Raw genomic sequence first — 19,147 nt, forward strand, 5'->3', positions numbered from 1 at the left:
TTTTTTTTTTTTTTTTTTTTTTTTAAAGATTTTATTTATTTATTTGTCAGAGAGAGAGTGGTGAGTGAGAGCGAGCACAGGTAGACAGAGTGGAAGGAAGAGTCAGAGGGAGAAGCAGGCTCCCTGTGGAGCAAGGAGCCCGATGTGGGACTCGATCCCAGGACGCTGGGATCATGACCTGAGCTGAAGGCAGCTGCTTAACCAACTGAGCCACCCAGGCGTCCCAAAAATAAAATCTTTAAAAAAAAAAAAAAAAGGTACAGTATATGACCCAAGGTGGGTCACATAATAGCCCTAGCTCTTACTTCCATCAACTGCAGGACTAAGTAACCTTTGGGGACCCTTTCAGCCTTAAAATTATATGAACCTAATATGTTCACAGGCCTGCTTGCCCTTTCCAGAAGGATTATGTATCTGAAAAAGCATACTGCTCCCCAAATCTTGTCACCTCTGTCACCATCCAGGGGACTTCTTTATGTAAGCTCTTAATTCTAAGCCTAAAGTCTGTTATCTCCAGGTATCTCCATAAACCACTGTTCTGGGGAAATTTTCTAGATAATTCAAGTTCAATGAATTGTTCTGTCTGGGACTGGAGGTTTAACTCCAATGAAGCCGGGGGAGAGAAGAGCAGGAAAGGAGAGAAGGAATGATCAGGAAAGATGAAGCAATCCCCAAGATGAAAAGCAGCTTAGACTGGGGATTGAGCGTAGGTGAAAGAGCAAGGGAAATGCTTACTAAGGCTGCTGGATGTCTCTGGATGGCAATGCCTACCACTGCATTTGAAGGGCTTTGTGTTGGTGTGATGGAAAACCCTTGGTCCAGTTTCAACCTACTCAACTTTTCAATGCTTCATGGAAATGGGCACTTGGGATTTCATTTTGTTTTTATCAACAGATGTAGGGGCCAGATTTCATGCTTGGATGACAGGAGAAACAGGGGCAGCAAATATGGAAGAAGCCTGAAGAGCAATGTGGCCCTGAGAATGTTAAGTTCCTCCCTCAGTTTTAGGGAAGACTATAGACTATGAGCAGCCCATACTTAAGGGTGAAAATTGTGTTCTACCTCTTTTTGGGCAGAGAATTTACATAAATCAGGTGGAATTCTGAGCAGATTTGTCTCTTCTCCATTTTTTAAAAACATTCATATCAATGTGGGCTCATGGATTTTTATTTTATGGTTTGAGTAATTTATTTTGTTGATCAAATTGATCCAGCTTTCACTATGGGGAGCTCTTCCAGTTGAATTGGCTTCTGTGTCCCTTTGACATGCCGATCTTCCCCATTATTATACCTTTTAAAATCATTTTTTAAAAGAACTCCCTTAAGGGGTACCTGGGTGGCTAAGGTAGTTAAGCATCTGATTCTTGGTCTGAGCCTCAGGTCTTATCTCAGGGTCATGAGTTAAACCATCACACTGGGCTCCATGCTGAGTGCAGAGCCTACTTAAAAAAATTTTTTTTTAAAACTCCCTTACTTTCTGACAGTACAAGATGCTTCAAGCTATCTTATATATTCCCTGTTCCTTTAAGAAGTCCTTGTTCCTTTTTTTGGAGAAGGGTATTAGAAACCAAATCTAGGTATTTTTTAAGGGATTAAAAAAAGTTTACCCCAAAAAGCTTACTACTGGAGGATCATGATTTGTAGGACAGTTTTTGCTAACAAGTTTTAAAATGTAACTTCCGGGGCGCCTGGGTGGCTCAGTGGGTTAAGCCACTGCCTTCGGCTCAGGTCATGATCTCAGGGTCCTGGGATCGAGTTCTACATCGGGCTATCTGCTCAGCGGGGAGCCTGCTTCCTCCTCTCTCTCTCTCTGCCTGCCTCTCTGCCTACTTGTGATCTCTCTCTGTCAAATAAATAAATAAATAAAAATCTTTTAAAAAAATAAAAAATAAAATAAAATGTAACTTCCTTCTATACAATGAAGGGGTAAAATCTGTGTTTTGATGAGTTGCAGCTATTATTTTACAGTCTATCACAGTTTAGTTTCTTATGTCCACAGCCTGAACAAAAATTACTTTTTGACAGCTGATGCTTTTCTGATGGCTCTGTTAGACTAGTGTGTCAGCTATTGTCCCCCAGAGTCTAGTTATAACAGTTTGGAACTGAACATTAGTTTATTTTTAAATTTTTTAAAACCTGATCAGCTGTATTCTACTCCTCTACTCTCCCTTCTCACCCTTCCCCTATAGTTTTCTCCCTCCTCATTGACCTAATGGAGCAAAATGTTGGAATTGTTTTGATGTGAAGATCATGATAGTCTGTTAGTTCTCTACACTGCCACTTAATGTTGTGGTTCAGACAATACGGTTGAAAGTTTGAATATTTGCTTGGTAGAGTTCAAAAGTCCCCAAGTTTCTGATCTATAAGACTAGAGCACTGCTACTGCTTCAAACTGTGTAACTAGTCTGAGCTGGGTACCATATTGATACCATAAGCTTAAATGAAGGCTTGATATAAACTACACTGGTGGACTTAGTGTTCTTCTTAGTCAAAACTCTAGAATGGATTATTTAAAGGATTATTTCCTTAATACCATGAAATGGAAGTGTTACAAAGGATAAGGAATTTTTCAATTATATAAAATTTTTGATGGGATAGTTATAGCACAGGTATCTCCCCATAGCAGCTTTGTGAACAAGATAAATGGGGCAGAATGTCAATACATTAGGTTTGTTTATAAAGATTTCAATAACTATAGTCAAATACCAATGATTCACATGTCACTGATTAATTGGGAGGACTGGAGGAGTGGGCCTAAGCACTTAAGTATATTTATCTTACCTATCTCCTAACCAATGGGGTTAGAATGTAGATCATGCTGGGAAATTCTGAAAATGATTGGCTTCTGAGGAAGACCCTCAAAGATTGTTAGCTCTTTACGGAAATAAGATTTGTCTTTGTTGAACAGGGATTGACCAAATAGTAAGGATCAAAATCATCTGCATTAACTCAACACTAGGGGAAGTATAGTATAGTATACATGTGTGAAAAAGGCAAAGCGTTTAATTTCAACTAGTCAGTAGTCTAATTGAGCACATGTCAGAATATTTAAAATAAAATGAGATAGCATTACAAAGGAATATTGTACCAAGAACCAGGATGGTAAGCTTTCTTAAGTCACCTCTGAGGGAGGCAGACACCACCTGGGAAAGTGTTCATTTTGGAGGTCACACTTTAATGATGGTCTTTGGCAAAAAAAGTATTTATTTCCAGGGAAAACAAGACTGTGAGGTTAGTTCAGCTCAGTTTGCACTGCTTCAGTGTTTACCATATATTAGATACTGTATTAAACATTGTTAATACGACGTTAAGATATGGGTCCTATTTGTTTGGTCCAGTTGAGAGAGGCTGCTTAATACAGCTGTAAGCACAGCACAGGCCCTGCACAATGGAGCTTCTGAGGCAGAGTATAATTTAGCCCAGACTGTCAGAGGCCAGGGAAGTCTTTCTGGGAAAATGACACCTAAAAGGGGTTTGGAAGGTTTGGAATTTAACCAAGAAGGAAAAGCAGGGGTGCCTGGATGGCTCAGGCAGTTGAGCATCTGCCTTCGGCTCTAGGTCATGATCCCGGGGTCCTGGGATTGGGTCCTGCATTGGGCTCCTTGCTTGGTGGGGAGCCTGTTTCTCCCTGTTGCTCCCCCTGCTTGTGCTCAATCTGTTTGACAAATAAATAAAATCTTAAAATCTTAAAAAAAGAAAAAAATAAGGCAAGGAATGCTGCAAAGAGAGCTTTGCCCATTAGAAACCATTGAAGGGATTAAAAAGTTTACCCCAAAAAGCTACGATTATTTAGTTTTGAATATTTGGAAATGTGATGAAGGATTACATTTTTTCGTGGCTCCCAAGGAAGAGAAATGAAAGCAAATTTGCATTCAGTAAATTAATTTACTAAGTGAAACCCTATAGTAAAGCACCCCCACATAATGCAAATTCAGTAAACTGGTGATTGGCTGTCTTGTAGTAGGTTCACATGATCATTTCATTAACCCACCATAACATGATTCTACTTTTTTTTATGGGATTTTTTATATTCCACTCATATACTAAAACCTTGCCATAATGCTGTATCAAGAAGAGCTGACCAAGAGCTGCACTGGGAAATGGGAAACTTAATCACAATATAGTCTCAAGTACAGGCTGGATGATAATTTGTTGGGAATGCTGTGGAAGTGATGGTTAAATTTGGGTTAGATATGCTCTCCAAGATGCCTTCTACCTCTGTGATCCTGCAGCCCCTCAAAAGAAACTATGTGATAGTTTCATGAATAAAGACAGTGATAATGAACAAATTTATAAATTAGGGTTTATTTATCTTCCATAAAGCTTATGTTTCTTATTAAATCTGGCAGAATTCATCAATGATAAGAAATTTAACACTATCCAAATGTACTTTCTTTTATTCATGGTTACAAATACTCTTAAAGATACTCTTAAAGCAAAGCTTCAAACCTGAAACTTGTTTGCAGCCTAAGTTAATATTCTAAGCCTACACTTCTGGCTCCCTCCCTCTACCAATTATTTATTATAACAACCTCGGGAAATTGTATGTATTGCTGCTGAAACCTGAGAAGGGTGCTAAGAACGTATATGAATCCTTTAAACTTTTCAGCAGCATATAATGTAAATGAAAGCAGAGGTAAAGTCTGCCACTCATTGTGCATGAAAAATGTGCCCCCGACCTGAGCTAGTCTTCCAGGAGTGACATCAACTTAGCGCCCACCCACAGCAAGGATTTAGCCTACTGAATAGAATGAAAGTATGCCTGGAAAGTAAGGAAAGGGACGCTGAAGCTTAGGCTGCAGCAAGACATTCATATAAAGGGAAGTGAGTCAAAGGAAAATTAATAGCTATGTTTTTATTATGGAAACCATGTGATTACTGCTGGGGAATGTATATTCATAAATATAACATGCTATATTTCATTTTAATAAATTCTACACACATTGATAGAAAAGGAAATGAAAAGACTATTATTTGATATTAAAAGTACTTAAAAATTTCTTTTGACTTTTTTTCCTGTAACAAATTACTTCTCTAGTAACAGAAAAGTCTTAAAAGTTAGTCTCAGCAATAAAACTATAAACATTAAAAATTCCTATGGCAACATTTTCTTTCCTTCTCTCATTCTTTGTAATTCAAGTTACCGATTTTATCAAATATTTTTGAGTTAAATTTATATAAAAAAGCAGACTGCATATATGTATTCCATTTAAAAATGCTGACAAAAATGCTCAAACCAAAATCCCCCAAGGTAAGGTGGCATATAAGAATTGACAGTATTTATTAGGACAGAAAAACAAAACTTTACCATAATTACTATCACTGGAATTAATAAAAATGAATAATAATAATGTAAATGAATACACACTTTAATAGCATAATAAGTGATTTGTCATTAAGGTCTTCACGTTCAATTAACATTTAACTAACTTTAGAAAGACAATGCCACAACATTGTTTTTAAGCACGACACATTAACCTGAAACTAATGTAACACTGTGTCAACTATATTCAAAATTAAAACACCTACATGTTAGATTATCATTAACACAGTAGATAAGGACAAAGACAGCAAAATTCTCTACTCTTACCACATCATCATACTCATCTCATACATGTTATCTATCAATTTTTAGTTTGGAAGTCAGCTCTCTTATTAATATCAAATTCTACTTTATTGCAAAACATCCAGTTCAGCATTTGAACTATCTTTTAAAACTAAATAAAAGCAAAAATCCTTAGGAAAAATGTACTTTTCCTTTTTCAAGAAAAATGAATTTGGGTCTAAGCAGTTGAAAGTTCTGTTCAAATCTACTCTAACAAAGGAACCTGTCAAAACTTTTCTTTAAAAACAAAACCTTTGGGGCGCCTGGGTGGCTCAGTGGGTTGGGCCGCTGCCTTCGGCTCGGGTCATGATCTCAGGGTCCTGGGATCGAGTCCCGCATGGGGCTTTCTGCTCAGCGGGGAGCCTGCTTCCCTCTCTCTCTCTCTGCCTGCCTCTCTGTCTACTGTGATCTCTGTCTGTCAAATAAACAAATAAAATCTTTAAAAAAAAAAAAAAAACCTTTAAAAAAATGTGAACACATTTACAAAAGCTTGTCATTTTTACTCTACTCAATTCTTCATGAATTTTATTAAACTTATTAAGGAAATAAAATGTGGGAAGATTCAAGAAAATATCTACCATAAAAAGGATAAATATTAACATTGGCCTGGGCCACCAGGGAGGGGTAAAAGCCACCATAGTGTCATTAAAAATAGGAACCTGTTAGTGGTTTGAGAAAATTATGAAGTCCCCCAACATCAAAAAGAATATCCTGTTTGAAGGCAACGTCTACATCAACAAAAGGATCCCTCTGATATTCTTTCACAGATTTCAATTCTCTCTCCATCAGCATTCTCTCTGACTCTGGAACTGTGAGAACATTCAACTGACAAAAGCCAAACGGGGCATCGATATTACCAATGGTTTACTGAAGCTTCCTTTGCAAATTTCATATTTTCCAATAATTTTTATTATTATACTTCGAAAGGCTAACAATATGCTTTACCTGAAATCTTGCAATGACAGTATTTTCATGAAAAAAGTTGTCTAGTAACATAAATCGCTTCTGAATCAGTTCCACAAACAAGACAAGGACCTAAAACATCCAAACTGTTCACAGACAAGGTCCTGCTGGGGAGCAAGCTTGTGATTTCAATACGGTCTTTTGCGGGATCAGTGCTGAGCCAGGAGCTTATAAGAGACTGGTGAACACCAGCCTGGTTACTAATGCTGTGAGACAAAAAAGTACTATTTCTTCCTCCTGCAAGAAAAAAAGGGGAAAACATCTTTCAAAACTACTATTATGTTAAGAAACATCTGAAATTCTACTGATATTTTAAAAAGGCCAGGATCAAAACTTAATTCTCAGAATATCAGGGTGATGACTCCATTATCACACATCACCATTTTTCACCAAAGACTCATTCAGTGATATTAAATACTCAAATTTCTATGGGATACTATGGGTATCGAATCTGAAGTCTTCAAGTAAGCAGATTTTGACCATCTTTCTGGTGATTCTTTAATGGATAGTCTTGGAAATGTAGCACGAAGACCCTAGCTGTGCGAAGTGAGCCAGCTATGGCATTTGTAGTCCTCAGCACTACAGCAATAAGCAGCTGATAGATTTCAAGCTCTAGGATACCAGAATTTACCTTGAGGCAGGAGAATGGAAACATTCTATCATTATTTAATGTTAAAAATCTGAGAATTTCCAATGTGGTATTTAAAACTGTAACAAAACTACACACAATATCTTCCTTAAATCCTTTTACCTTGATTAAACAGTGATGATTTTTCAGGTACGTCTGTGGAGGCATCCCAATGCCAGAGGGATCCATCCTCAGAACAAGTAAATAGATGATCTGGGTTGGATGGGTGAAAGTGAACTTCCCACACTAAAAGGTAAGAACCAAGATGCTGAAAACTGTGCAAATGAGTTGAACAAACTTTAAAGCTCTGTCTCTAGGCATCATCTTCCATTAACCTCCATCACATACCTTCAAACCCTAAGTCTGTGATAAAAATCAAAGGCTTCAGAATTAAAGGACAAAATATAATTCTCCAAATGGCTATAACATACAGATAGCATAAAGAAGCCAAGTAAATCTATTTGTGCATTGGGCCAGCAAGTGAATGAAAATAAATGCCAATCATTTGACTTACTACATTTTTTAATGAAAGAATATGACAATGGGATAATTCCTAAAATATATATTTTTAAGATTTTACTTATTTGTCAGAGAGAGAGAGAGCACACAAAGCAGGGGAATGGCAGGCAGGAGCAAGGAGTCCGATGCAGACTTAATCCCAAGACTCAGGAATCATGACCTGAGCTGATGCTTAACAGACCCAGGTGTCCCTAAAATATTTTTTTAAATTGGTAAGTTCTCTTATTTTCAATTCCTGTGTTATTAACATGTGAAGGTTAGATGCGCCTGAGTGGCTCAGTTGGATAAGCAAGTGACTTTGGCTCAGGTCATGATCCCAGGGTCTTGGGATCAAACCCTGCTTCTCCTTTTCCCTCTGCCCCTCCCCACTGCTCATATTGTCTCTCTCTCTCTCAAATAAATAAAATCTTAAAATATATATATATGAAGTGTATATTACTGGAAAAACAGAGAAGACCATAAAGAATACATACAAGTGAATTTCTAAGCAGCAGTTCAATTTTGCTTCATGCCAGTATTCTGGATACCTCCAGTATATATCACAGAAATAGCAACTGCTCCTAGCAAACTAAAACCTAGAAATGCTCCCAGAATCTGGACTGTTTCAGATGGAGGGCTTTTAAGAAGCCAATCTGGGATTGAGAACCCTGCAAGTACTAAACTTTAAGGGAACTTTGTGTGTCAGTAGACAAACGGGAGCCAATGACTGGCCAGGATGCCTTAGGAGGTTCTCTGCAGCACACAAATCAAACAGGTAGTCTGTGAACAAGGGTTCTGTGATTCTGGGTAAGAACCTTCAAGAGGCAGCATAGAAAGTGCTGGGGACAAAGCATAAAAAGTATTAGAAGGCACATGCTTGCAAGTGGGCAATTTTTATTCTGACATATACCATAATTAAGCATCAAGCCACAAAACATTACAAGGTCATCTTCCTCAGGAGAACGTGTTCTCCCTATGTAAAATATATTCATACTGTTTCATTTTTTAAAAATGAAGGAAAATAGCCTATAGAACCGTAAGCTGACTGTACAAACCTAGACTCTTAAGTATTTATTTTCAAAGTATAACACAAACGTCTATAATAAAACATTTTATTTCTAGCTAAAAGTCAGAATGAATCAAAACAATACAAAACAATACATTACAATCTGCTACATCTGTATGTATTGCTTAGCAATACAGGCTGGCAGTTAAAAAGGGACACTGGAAGAAGAGATCTGAAAGTTTCTAGTATTACTACCACTGGGTTAGTCAACATCAGATTCTATGAGGACATACATTATTTTTTATTCTTTTTTCCCCCTGGGTATAGTTATAACTAGAAGAGGCAAAATATTTTTATCCTTTTATTTGCTTCTTAAATATAATCTTAAAAATCATTTATCTTTCCAAGGTAATAACGTGAAACTTAAACCGCGACGTTACAATACTGGCATGTTTCTACTTTTGCACTTTAATTCAAGCAAGGCTTACCATAAACTTAAGTCAGAATTTAAAACTATAATCCAGTCATGATATCAAAGATAATGATAAAATGAAAAATTTTTGTCTGGTCAAAAAATCCCCACCAAAATAAAAAAAAAATGAACAAAAAAGGGGACAAGATCCTATATATAAATACTGCTCTTGTTTTAAAAAAAGAGGTACAATAATAAATTGAGGAACACTAGATTAGTCAATATTAAAAATAGCCTACATTTACATGGGAATAGGTCATCCTCTTATAGAGAGTATGGCAATATAAATTGGTATTTTTATGTGTAACAGTTTGATAACATGTATGACAGTTTTATGTTTTGGCATGCCACTTCTTCTAAAAAATTATCCCAAGAAAATAAGCATATAGGGCGCCTGGGTGGCTCAGCTGGTTAAGCGTCTGCCTTCCCCTCAGGTCATGATCCCAGAGTCCTGGGATAGAGACCTGCATCAGGTTCTCTGCTCAGTGGGGAGTCTCCTTCTCCTCCCTTTGCCTGTTGCTCCCCCTGCTTATGCTTTCTCTCTCGGTGTGTCAAATAAAAAAAATATTTAAATCAAAAAAGGAAAGAAAGAAAGAAAAAGAAAAGAAGCACATAAAGATAAACACATAAGGATAATTACTGTGGTTTTGGATAGAATACTGAAACATGTTGAAAAACTTTTTTTTTTTTTAAGATTTTTTATTTATTTATCAGAGAGAGAGGGGGAGAGAGCGAGCACAGGCAGACAGAATGGCAGGCAGAGGCAGAGGGAGAAGCAGGCTCCCCGCTGAGCAAGGAGCCCGATGTGGGACTCGATCCCAGGATGCTGGGATCATGACCTGAGCCGAAGGCAGCTGCTTAACCAACTGAGCCACCCAGGCGTCCCACATGTTGAAAAACTTAAGCATCTGGGCCGCATGGGTGGTTCAGTCATTGAGCATCTGCCTTCAGCTCAGGTCATGATCCCAGGGTCCAGGGTGGAGCCCTGCATCAGGCTCCCTGCTCTGTGAGAAGCCTGCCTCTCCCTCTCCCCCTCCCCCTGCTTATGTTCCCTCTCTGGCTGTCTCTATCCCTGTCAAATAAAATCTTAAACACTTAAGTGTCAAATAAAAAGGGATTATTATACGTTTATATAATTTAGCCAAAAGCTACTATGTAAAATGATCCCTATGTATCATTATAGAAAGCTGCTTACAATATACCACATTACTACCTGACAAAAACTTACGTATTGCCACAACACTTACTTTCAGCTTCATGAGCCTTCAGCAGAGACACAGGCATAGTGCCTTGTCTAACATCCCAAATACTCAGCATTCCGTCCTGGCCACCAGTAGCTACAACATGCTGCTGGTTGGGATGTCTATCAACACAGTGGAGGGGTACTCGGTCACCAGTCCTTTTATGAGAGACAGAAGGACATCAAACATGCTGTGAGTATGATTTATCTTTGCATAATCCATGAAACATGTTTCACTCTAGTAACTAAATGATAACTTTGTGGCTGGAGCAGTGGGCTGAACTTAAATCATGTCAAAAAATTGAGTGTATTAAATATATTTCTAAATATTAGAACTTTGCAATGGAATTAAAGCCAAAGTTATCCCCTCTTCAATTTGGAGACATAAGGAGCATGATAATCTGATGGTAAGATATGCAAACATACTTCCATTTCTTGGCATTTTAAAAACAATATGTACAACTAAGCAGCATATTCTTTACCTTCACCTTATTTAGTATTTTGTTTATATAATTACTTTTTCGGTTTGACACATTCTATATTCTTATCAGAGAAGAGAAAACTGCACACACAGAATGGGGATTTTTGCTTAGAAAGAAGTATCCTGGATTGTGTTTTTCATCCAACCACATCTGGAGTGCACTGTACCTACTATCAGTACAATCATTTGCTGAGCAAAAATAAACTCCCCATTAAATAATATAAACGTCAAAAAGAGATAAAGCCTCTGAATCAACAGGACAAATATTTACTGAATGCAGCACAGCAGCAGCAAGCCCAACAAATTGTACTCACTTTACCAAATTTAATCAGGGATCATTCTTTCCAAATGCAATTAAAATACAATATGGTTTAAAGTCAGTTGCTATAAACAATTGAACAAATTAATTTTGCATTACCCTAGTGAATTACAAATGACAACTTACAGTGATAATATCTGAGAGGGCTCATTTCCTTGTTTTCTGAAATCCCATATTTTTAACTGCCCAATTGAATTTACTGTAAGAATCTCAGGAGTTCGAAGGAAGGTTACAGCATGGAGTGTACTGCTATCTGCATTGTCTACAAATTAAGAAAACAGTAGTGTGTGTTAGTAAGTCCTGCTTTTCCTTTTGCACAGCCAAGGAAACAGTCAACAAAACCAAAAGAGAACTGACAGAATGGGAGAAGATATTTGCAAATGACATATCAAATAAAGAGCTGGTATCCAAAATCGAGAAAGAACTTAACAAACTCAACACCCAAAGAACAAATAATCCAATCAAGAAAGGGTCAGAAGACTTGGACACTTCTGCAAAGAAGACATCCAAATGGCCAATAGACACATGAAAAAGTGCTCAACATCACTGGCCATCAGGTAAATACAAATCAAAACCACAGTGAGATACCACCTCATAAGAATGGAGAAAAATAACAAGTCAGGAAACGACAGATGTTGGCGAGGATGAGAGGAAAAAGGAACCCTCCTACAGTGTTGGTGCACTCTTGAAAACAGTATGGAGGTTCCTCTAAAAGTTGGAAATAGAGTACCCTACGACCCAGCAATTACACTACTGGGTATTTACCCTAAAGATACAAATATAGGGATCCAAAGGGGACATGTGCACCCCAATGTTTATAGCAGCAATGTCCACAATAGCCAAACTATGGAAAGAACCTAGATATCCATCAACAGATAAATGGATAAAGATGTGGTGTGTGTGTGTACATATATATATACACACACATACATAACAGAATATCATGCAGCCATCAAAAAACTGAAATCTTGGGACGCCTGGGTGGCTCAGTTGGTTAAGCAGCTGCCTTCGGCTCAGGTCATGATTCCAGGGTCCTGGGATCGAGTCCCACATCGGGCTCCTTGCTCGGCAGGGAGCCTGCTTCTCCCTTTACCTCTGCCTGTCTCTTTGTCTGCCTGTGCTCGCTCTCTCTCCCTCTGTCTCTGGCAAATAAATAAATAAAATCTTAAAAAAAAAAAAACCAAAAAAACCTGAAATCTTGCCATTTGCAACAATGTGAATGGAACTAGAGGGTATTATGCTAAGCGAAATAAGTCAATCAGAGAAAGACAGTTATCATATGATCTCTCTGATATGAGGAATTTGAGGGGCTGGGTGAGGGGTCGTGGGGGTTTAGGGAAGGAAAAAATGAAACAAGGTGGGATCAGGAGGGAGACACACCATAAGAGACTTAATCTCAGGAAACAAATTGAGGGTTGCTGGGGGTTTGGGGGAGGTAGGGATAGGGTGGCTGGCTTATGGACACCGGGGAGGGAGGGTATGTGCTATGGTGAGCGCTGTGAAATGTGTAAGCCTGATGATTCACAGACCTGTACCCCTGCGGCAATAATACATTATACATTAAAAAAGGAGTCCTGCTTTTCCACAAAATTCCTAAATCGAATTCCTTCCATCGATTGAAATATTACAGGTGAACTTTTAAGTAAGTCAGTTTAATTTCTATAGAAAAATGCACATTAAAATAGACTCTTTGATAGAAAAATATCACTTATAGAACATCTGTTTTCTAGTCAACATAGTTTTCACAAATTTCTCCATAGTTTTCACAAATGGAGAAATTACCCTCCATTGCTGATACAGCTATTCACGTTCCTCTGTATCTAATTTTATATCTCCCACTAGTGCTTAACCCAGAACCTCCAAACCCAATGCTTCCTATAAAGTTCATTCTGAACTTGTATCATTTGGCCAACTCATCTCAAATCTATTCATTTTTGGGGTCACCTGGCTCACTCAGTTGGTAGAGCATGCAACTCTTGATCTCAGGGATGTAAGTTCAAGCCCCATGTTGGGCACAGAGATTACTTAAAAATAAAATCTTAAGGGATGCCTGGGTGGTTCTTCAGTTAAGCATCTGCTTTTGGCTCAGGTCATGATACCAGGGTCCTGAATAAATCCCTGCATCAGGCTCCCTGATCAGTGGGGGGCCTGCTTCTCCCTCTCCCTCTGCCTCTCCCCACTCTGGTGCTTGCTCTCTCCTCTCATGTTCCCTCTCTCAGATTAATGAGTGGAATCTTAAAAAAAAAAAAAGTAAGTAAGTAAATAAATAAAATCTTAAAAAAAAATCTCTTCATCTTTAGCCTCATAAACTCTCTTCTCCATGAAGTCCTTCCGGACTGGTATACACTGGTCCTTTCCCTTTTCCTAGAGTGTTTAAGCTTGTACCACATAATTTAACATATACTTCTAGATATTGTTTTGTGACATTCCTCCACACTCCAGGTAATGGTCTTTAACTGTTAAATAAGTGTTCTTCAAAACTATAAATAAATAGAGTAATACCACAAAAAAACTCATTCATGGGCTGAATCCACAGAGGTTCTGATTCAGGAGGTCTAGGGTGGTAGGTTGTTAAAACTACTGTCAGGCAAGTCTGTCTTTAGCACAGTTGAGAACTAACTAGACTAACTCTTCTCAAGCTCAGCAAGGAGTAGATCATCCCCTTGACCGAAAAGTTCCGGTGGCTCCTTAGTGATCCACCTAACAAAATGTGACCTCGGTAGCTATGCATCATTTTTCCCAACCTGGCCCCAATTCAATTCTCTTGCTTCATCTGTCACCTTTCCTACCTAAGTATCGTTAAGTATTGATAACTATGCTTTTTGTCCTTCTCTAAGTGGACCTATCCTGCCCCCGTGTTATTCCCTTTGTTTGGTATGCCATCGTTTAGTATTACTTACGGTCTAGAACCTAAATTCAATTAATTGCCACTTGTTCCTCAATTCTTAGAGAATCCCCACAGGCCACAACAAAACAAACAAAAACAAAATAGTTTCTCCTGTGTAGTCACTCATTCATACTTGCCTTAGCAACATATTGTCTTGTAAAGGGATCCCACTTTATATCTTTTTACATCCTTCAAACACTTAGCATTGGGTTTGCTTAGCACATGGTAGGTGCTCAACTGTTATGGGATAAAAAAGAAGGATGATTTTTCTTACCTATGGTTCTCACCGCCTCCTTGTGATCGGCTCTGAAGAGATTTATCCGACCATCTTCTCCAACAGTGACAATTTCGGGGTTGCTGCACACAACACCTGTGCATGGTGCACTGCCACAGGAAGGACTACCCGGACCTGTGTGGTAGTGAGCGGCTGTCCACTGCTGGCTGACTGACAGAGTCTAGGTGTCAGAAATGAGAATAGGATGAATCAAAGCAGAGTCTTAAAAACTAGCACTTTTGCCTGAATAGACTATCCCATACCCCTCAAGAAAAACAGTAACTCTCTCATTTTTCCTTTGTATTTCTGGACACTAAAGCCTAGAAACTACTTCCATCAAAGTTCTGTATACACGGGGTGCCTGAGTGGCTAAGTCAGTTAAGCGTCTACCTTCGGCTCAGGTTATGATCCCAGGGTCCTGGGACTGAGCCCTGCACTGGGCTCCCTGCTCAGCCAGGAAGTCTGCTTCTCCTTCTCCCTCTCCCCTGGCTTGTGTTCCCTCTCTCACTGTCTCTCTCTCTCTGTGTCAAATAAATAAATAAATAAATAAAATATTTTTAAAATATTTATTTATTTAAAATAAAATATTTTTAAAATATTTTATTTATTTGACACAGAGGGAGAGACAGACAGTGAGAGAGAGAACACAAGCCAGGGGAGAGGGAGAAGGAGAAGCAGACTTCCCGGCTGAGCAGGGAGCCCTGATAACCATGGATCCTGGGACCATGACCCGGGCCCAAGGCAGATGCCCAATGACTAAGCCAACCAGGTGCCCTAATAAATAAAATCTTAAAAAAAAAAAAAGTTCTGTATACACTGGATTAGATTTAAAAAATGCTACTCAATATCAAACTTATCTCAAAGAAATGGTTTAGGTACCAGACAGTTGTATGTTCAAAAGCAACTCTAAATTCTTTTTTTTTTTTAAGATTTTATTTACTTATTTGTGAGAGAGAGTGCAAGAGCACAAGTAGGGGGAGCAGCAAGCAGAGGGAGAAGCAAGCTCCCCGCTGAGCAAGGAGCCTGTTGCGGGACTTGATCCCAGGACCCTGGGAACATGACCTGAGCCAAAGGCAGATGTTTAACCGGGTCACCCAGGAGTGCCTAACAGCAACTCTAAATTCTTAAGGGAATTAGCCTACATCTAAGAAAGAAATCTCTAGGGTTTTCTAACTGAAACCATTAGGAAAAATACTTAAGAAGATCTGGGTCTTATATTTATTAGGCATGCCTATTAGGAAGATGAACTTTACTAGCCTAAAAATCCAAATGAGCATTCTCTTCCAGCAACTTAAAAATGTTACTACAAATGGGGCTATTTTAAAGGACTGCCCTACCACTATGAAGGTCACCACTTGGGCTTTTAATACACAAGAAAGGCATTGATAAAATGTCTTTATAGTGCATCCTTTCTTCTAATTATAACCTAGGTTCTATCCACAGCAGCAAAATGCATCCTTTCTTCTAATTAAAACCTAGGTTCTATCCACAGAAGCAAAGTAGCTGTCCCTGTTGTCTCTCATGATACCTGAGCTAGAAGGTGCTCTTTCTTTGAAAGATCAGAATAGTATCTTGGGAAATTACTTGCCAGAAAACCATATCGATAGCTCTGTACTAACAGAATTGAAGAGGTATCTACTTTCAATAACAGCTTACACAAACCTGGTGCAAGAATTAATCTGCTAAAAGACAGGTAATGCTGTATTTCTCCCCTCCATATTTTGAGTATGAAACTTAACTTGTGTCATTATTATATACAACCTAGATTAGGCCTCCTTAAAAATAATTAAAATATAAATTCAGTTTTTGAGCAAAAAATTCTTTACCTGGTTATTTGGATGGTGAAGGAAAACTGTTACACATCCTGTTGATGAAGCCGCTACTATTCTTTCCTGGTCAAAAAACTAAACAGAAAATTCTTGCTTGTTATAGATTCAGAAATGTTGATTGAGGGGGGCTATTTGTTTGACTCAATTAGTAGTATAACAATTTTAAAATGCAAACAGCCTATAAATGCTAAACAAATAAAATGTGATGATGGATCTGAAAAGTCAAAACCACTACACAAATGAAAAGATTTTCATGAAGAATAAATAACAAAGTTTTCCCCCTCTACTTCTTCACCTATAACTGGTTTAATTTTGGACTATCACCATAGAGGTTTAGAAAATAATCATTCTCAGGGGTAGGCAGTTTTCTATAGAAGAAAATGCAGGGACTCTTAAGTCCTACAGACCAGGATTTGAAAACTTAATTCCATTTCCTCCACTTTACAGGCTTTGAGACATTGGCCAAGTTAAGTTCTTTAAGCCTTGGTTAACCTTTAAAATGGAAGAACTAATCCCCACTTAGGGGGTTGTTATAAGAATTCAAAAAGCAAAACCATGTAAAGTACCTTAAGTATTTGTCCCATAGTGACATAAAACACCTGATTTACAGGACGTGATGAAAATTAGGCTTTTGTAAAGCCCCCCAAATACTGTTTGGCATACAGTAGATGGCCAGCTAATTAAGCAAACAAATAAATCAGGATTTTTAAAAGTCTGATTAAATTCACATCCCCTCCGCCAGTTCTGATTCTGCTATAAAGTGCTTATATAATTAACATTAGCAAACCATAACTACAGAGAACTCAGTTTCCTGTAAACCCTGAATAACAGCAGACAAACTTTAAGGTCCTTTGCACCTCTAAATATTATTACTCTCAGTTTTTTAAAGTTAGCTTGTGGATATTACACAGACTTACCTGTAAATCCATTACATCGCCATGGTGTCTGATATCACACAATAACTGATGGTCTCCTTCAAACCCTCCATCAGAGTCCAAGTTCCCAAAATCTCCAATAGACCACAGTGAAACATAATTTTCCTGTAAAGCAGAAAGTTTCCTCTTGAGATGAAATTTACATCAAACTGTTTAACAGTAAAATCTGTCTTGCCTTCAAGCAACCTTCCTTTTAAAGCATCTCAGATCACTGGAAGGTGACAGTTTAAAACACGAGATTCGAGGTTCAGGCACATCATCGATGGCTCTGAGTTACCGGACAAGAGATCCTAAGACGGGAACTTGGGGACGGAGATGGCGAGAGGAGCCAGAAGGCGAGAGCTCGCGCGCGGACCGCCAGCGGCGCGGTTCCAGGAGAAAGGGGGAAGCAGGAGCTTCTCGCCCAGGAGCGGAGGTACCTCATTGTCCCAAGAGCCCGCAGCGAAGGTATCCGCGGTCTGCAGGCTTCCCGGAGGTACCGGTCGCCAGCGGGTTTTGCTGATTTTCTGAGACACAAACTTAGCATAAATCTCCTCCATTGCAAACCAACTGAGACAGGTACAGCCAGAACACAGCGCGCGCCTCTGAGCCCCGCCCCTTCCCGTGGAGTCCTGATTGGGCCGAACGTTACAAGGCGGACGGTGGCTGCGGAGAGCCAATTCTCGTCATTCGGTAATGCGGATACCATCAACACCCAAGCGGAAGGAAGTTGGGCCGCCCTTCCTCACCTAAGTGCCTCTGAACAGAGTCCTCAAAGTCAGTATAGGAACACCGAAACGGTGCATTTGTGCAATAATCGTGCAACGTAAGACAAATTTAAGAGCAAAACCAAAACAAAATCAATGCAAGAGGAACCACCTAGTAGCTTCACCCATTCAGTTTTGTATCTCAGCACCCATAGAAAATACTAAAAATCCTTAAATTCTTATAGAAGTACGTTCACTACTGTACAAACTCATTCTAAAGCTCTCCCTTTTTGTCTCTCAAGCAAATTCTTTGCTAATTGTTTATTATTATTTGCTTAGTTGTTAATACACACTGTCAGAACCTGGAGTTGGAATTCTAAAAACTCCAAAACTTACAGTTTTGACATCCACTGCCTAGCTGTGTAAACTTACTCAATTCATTTAAGCATGTAATGAATGAGTTTGATACATAATGTCGACAGTTTTAGGAATTAGTGCTCTAGGTTCCTGCTTCTCCTGTGCTTCGAATGACCTACAGTATCCTTTTATTCTTCTCTACTTCTTAGAATCCTGGTCATCCTTCAAGGACTGGTTCCTTCCCCTGTCTTTTCTTGATTACTCCAGCCCATGATGTTGTAAATAAGCATAGCTCTTGACTTTTGGACCAGAATAGTACTTAAATTTTGCCTTCTGCTGCCTGTTTTCTTTCAAAGCAGATCTCCCCAATTACCATGCAAATCATATTGCATACAAAAGGTATCACTGACTTAAAAAAAAATTTTTTTTTTAACTCTCCTTTATACTACATTGGTAACTGTGTCTTGGTTGTTCCTTTAAAAGTTAGTCCTAGGGGTGCCTGGGTGGCTCAGTGGATTAAGCCACTGCCTTTGGCTCAGGTCATGATGGGGAGGAGGGGGTTCCTGGGATCGAGTCCTGCGTTGGGCTCTCTGCTCAGGGGGGAGCCTGCTTCCTCCTCTCTCTCTCTGCCTGCCTCTCTGCCTGCTTGTGATCTCCCTCTGTCAAACAAATAAACAAATTCTTAAAAAATAAATAAATAAAAATAAAAGTTAGTCCTAGTTCACACCCACAGCTTATGGAAGCACAACATGTAGATGTGATCTGTCTAATCAGCTTTAGAGGCTTACCAGGCTCTTGTTGAGAGTAGACTCATTTTGTTCTTTTAACTAGAATATTGGAAAATTGCAGAGATTAGATAGAAAACTAGTAGAGGCCCAAATCGACAATTTTATTTCTAATATTAAAGAACACTAAGGTGCTTCCTTAGGGCAGTAGGCAGTGCATTGGTCTCATAAAGAATGCTGCTT

General features: G+C 38.8%; 1 protein-coding gene and 1 long non-coding RNA gene across 3 annotated transcripts in view; one reads left to right on the forward strand and one right to left on the reverse strand.

Moving 5' to 3' along the window:
- The window catches only part of LOC132018236 (uncharacterized), a 12,431-nt gene extending 1,923 nt beyond the window's left edge, over positions 1-10,508 (forward strand). Inside the window, exons 2-3 of the long non-coding RNA XR_009404480.1 lie at positions 7,346-7,448; positions 10,425-10,508. This is a non-coding gene — a long non-coding RNA (uncharacterized LOC132018236). The remainder of the gene's footprint in view (positions 1-7,345; positions 7,449-10,424) is intronic.
- NUP43 (nucleoporin 43) lies at positions 4,835-17,724 on the reverse strand. 2 transcript variants are annotated; one of them, XM_059400931.1, is made up of 8 exons: positions 17,556-17,724; positions 17,119-17,241; positions 16,199-16,276; positions 14,373-14,553; positions 11,338-11,473; positions 10,419-10,570; positions 7,319-7,441; positions 4,835-6,804 (listed from the first exon to the last, which is right to left on the reverse strand). In XM_059400931.1, exons 1-8 carry the CDS (start codon positions 17,673-17,675, stop codon positions 6,575-6,577), a joined length of 1,143 nt encoding a protein of 380 aa, XP_059256914.1. In that variant the 5' UTR covers positions 17,676-17,724; the 3' UTR covers positions 4,835-6,574. The 2 variants fall into 2 exon arrangements, with proteins under 2 accessions (XP_059256914.1, XP_059256915.1); XM_059400932.1 differs by lacking the exon at positions 17,556-17,724 and adding an exon at positions 17,414-17,549.
- Between the last annotated feature and the right edge of the window lie 1,423 nt (positions 17,725-19,147).

This window comes from Mustela nigripes, chromosome 5, assembly GCF_022355385.1.
Source record: "Mustela nigripes isolate SB6536 chromosome 5, MUSNIG.SB6536, whole genome shotgun sequence".
Taxonomy (NCBI): Eukaryota; Metazoa; Chordata; class Mammalia; order Carnivora; family Mustelidae; genus Mustela; species Mustela nigripes.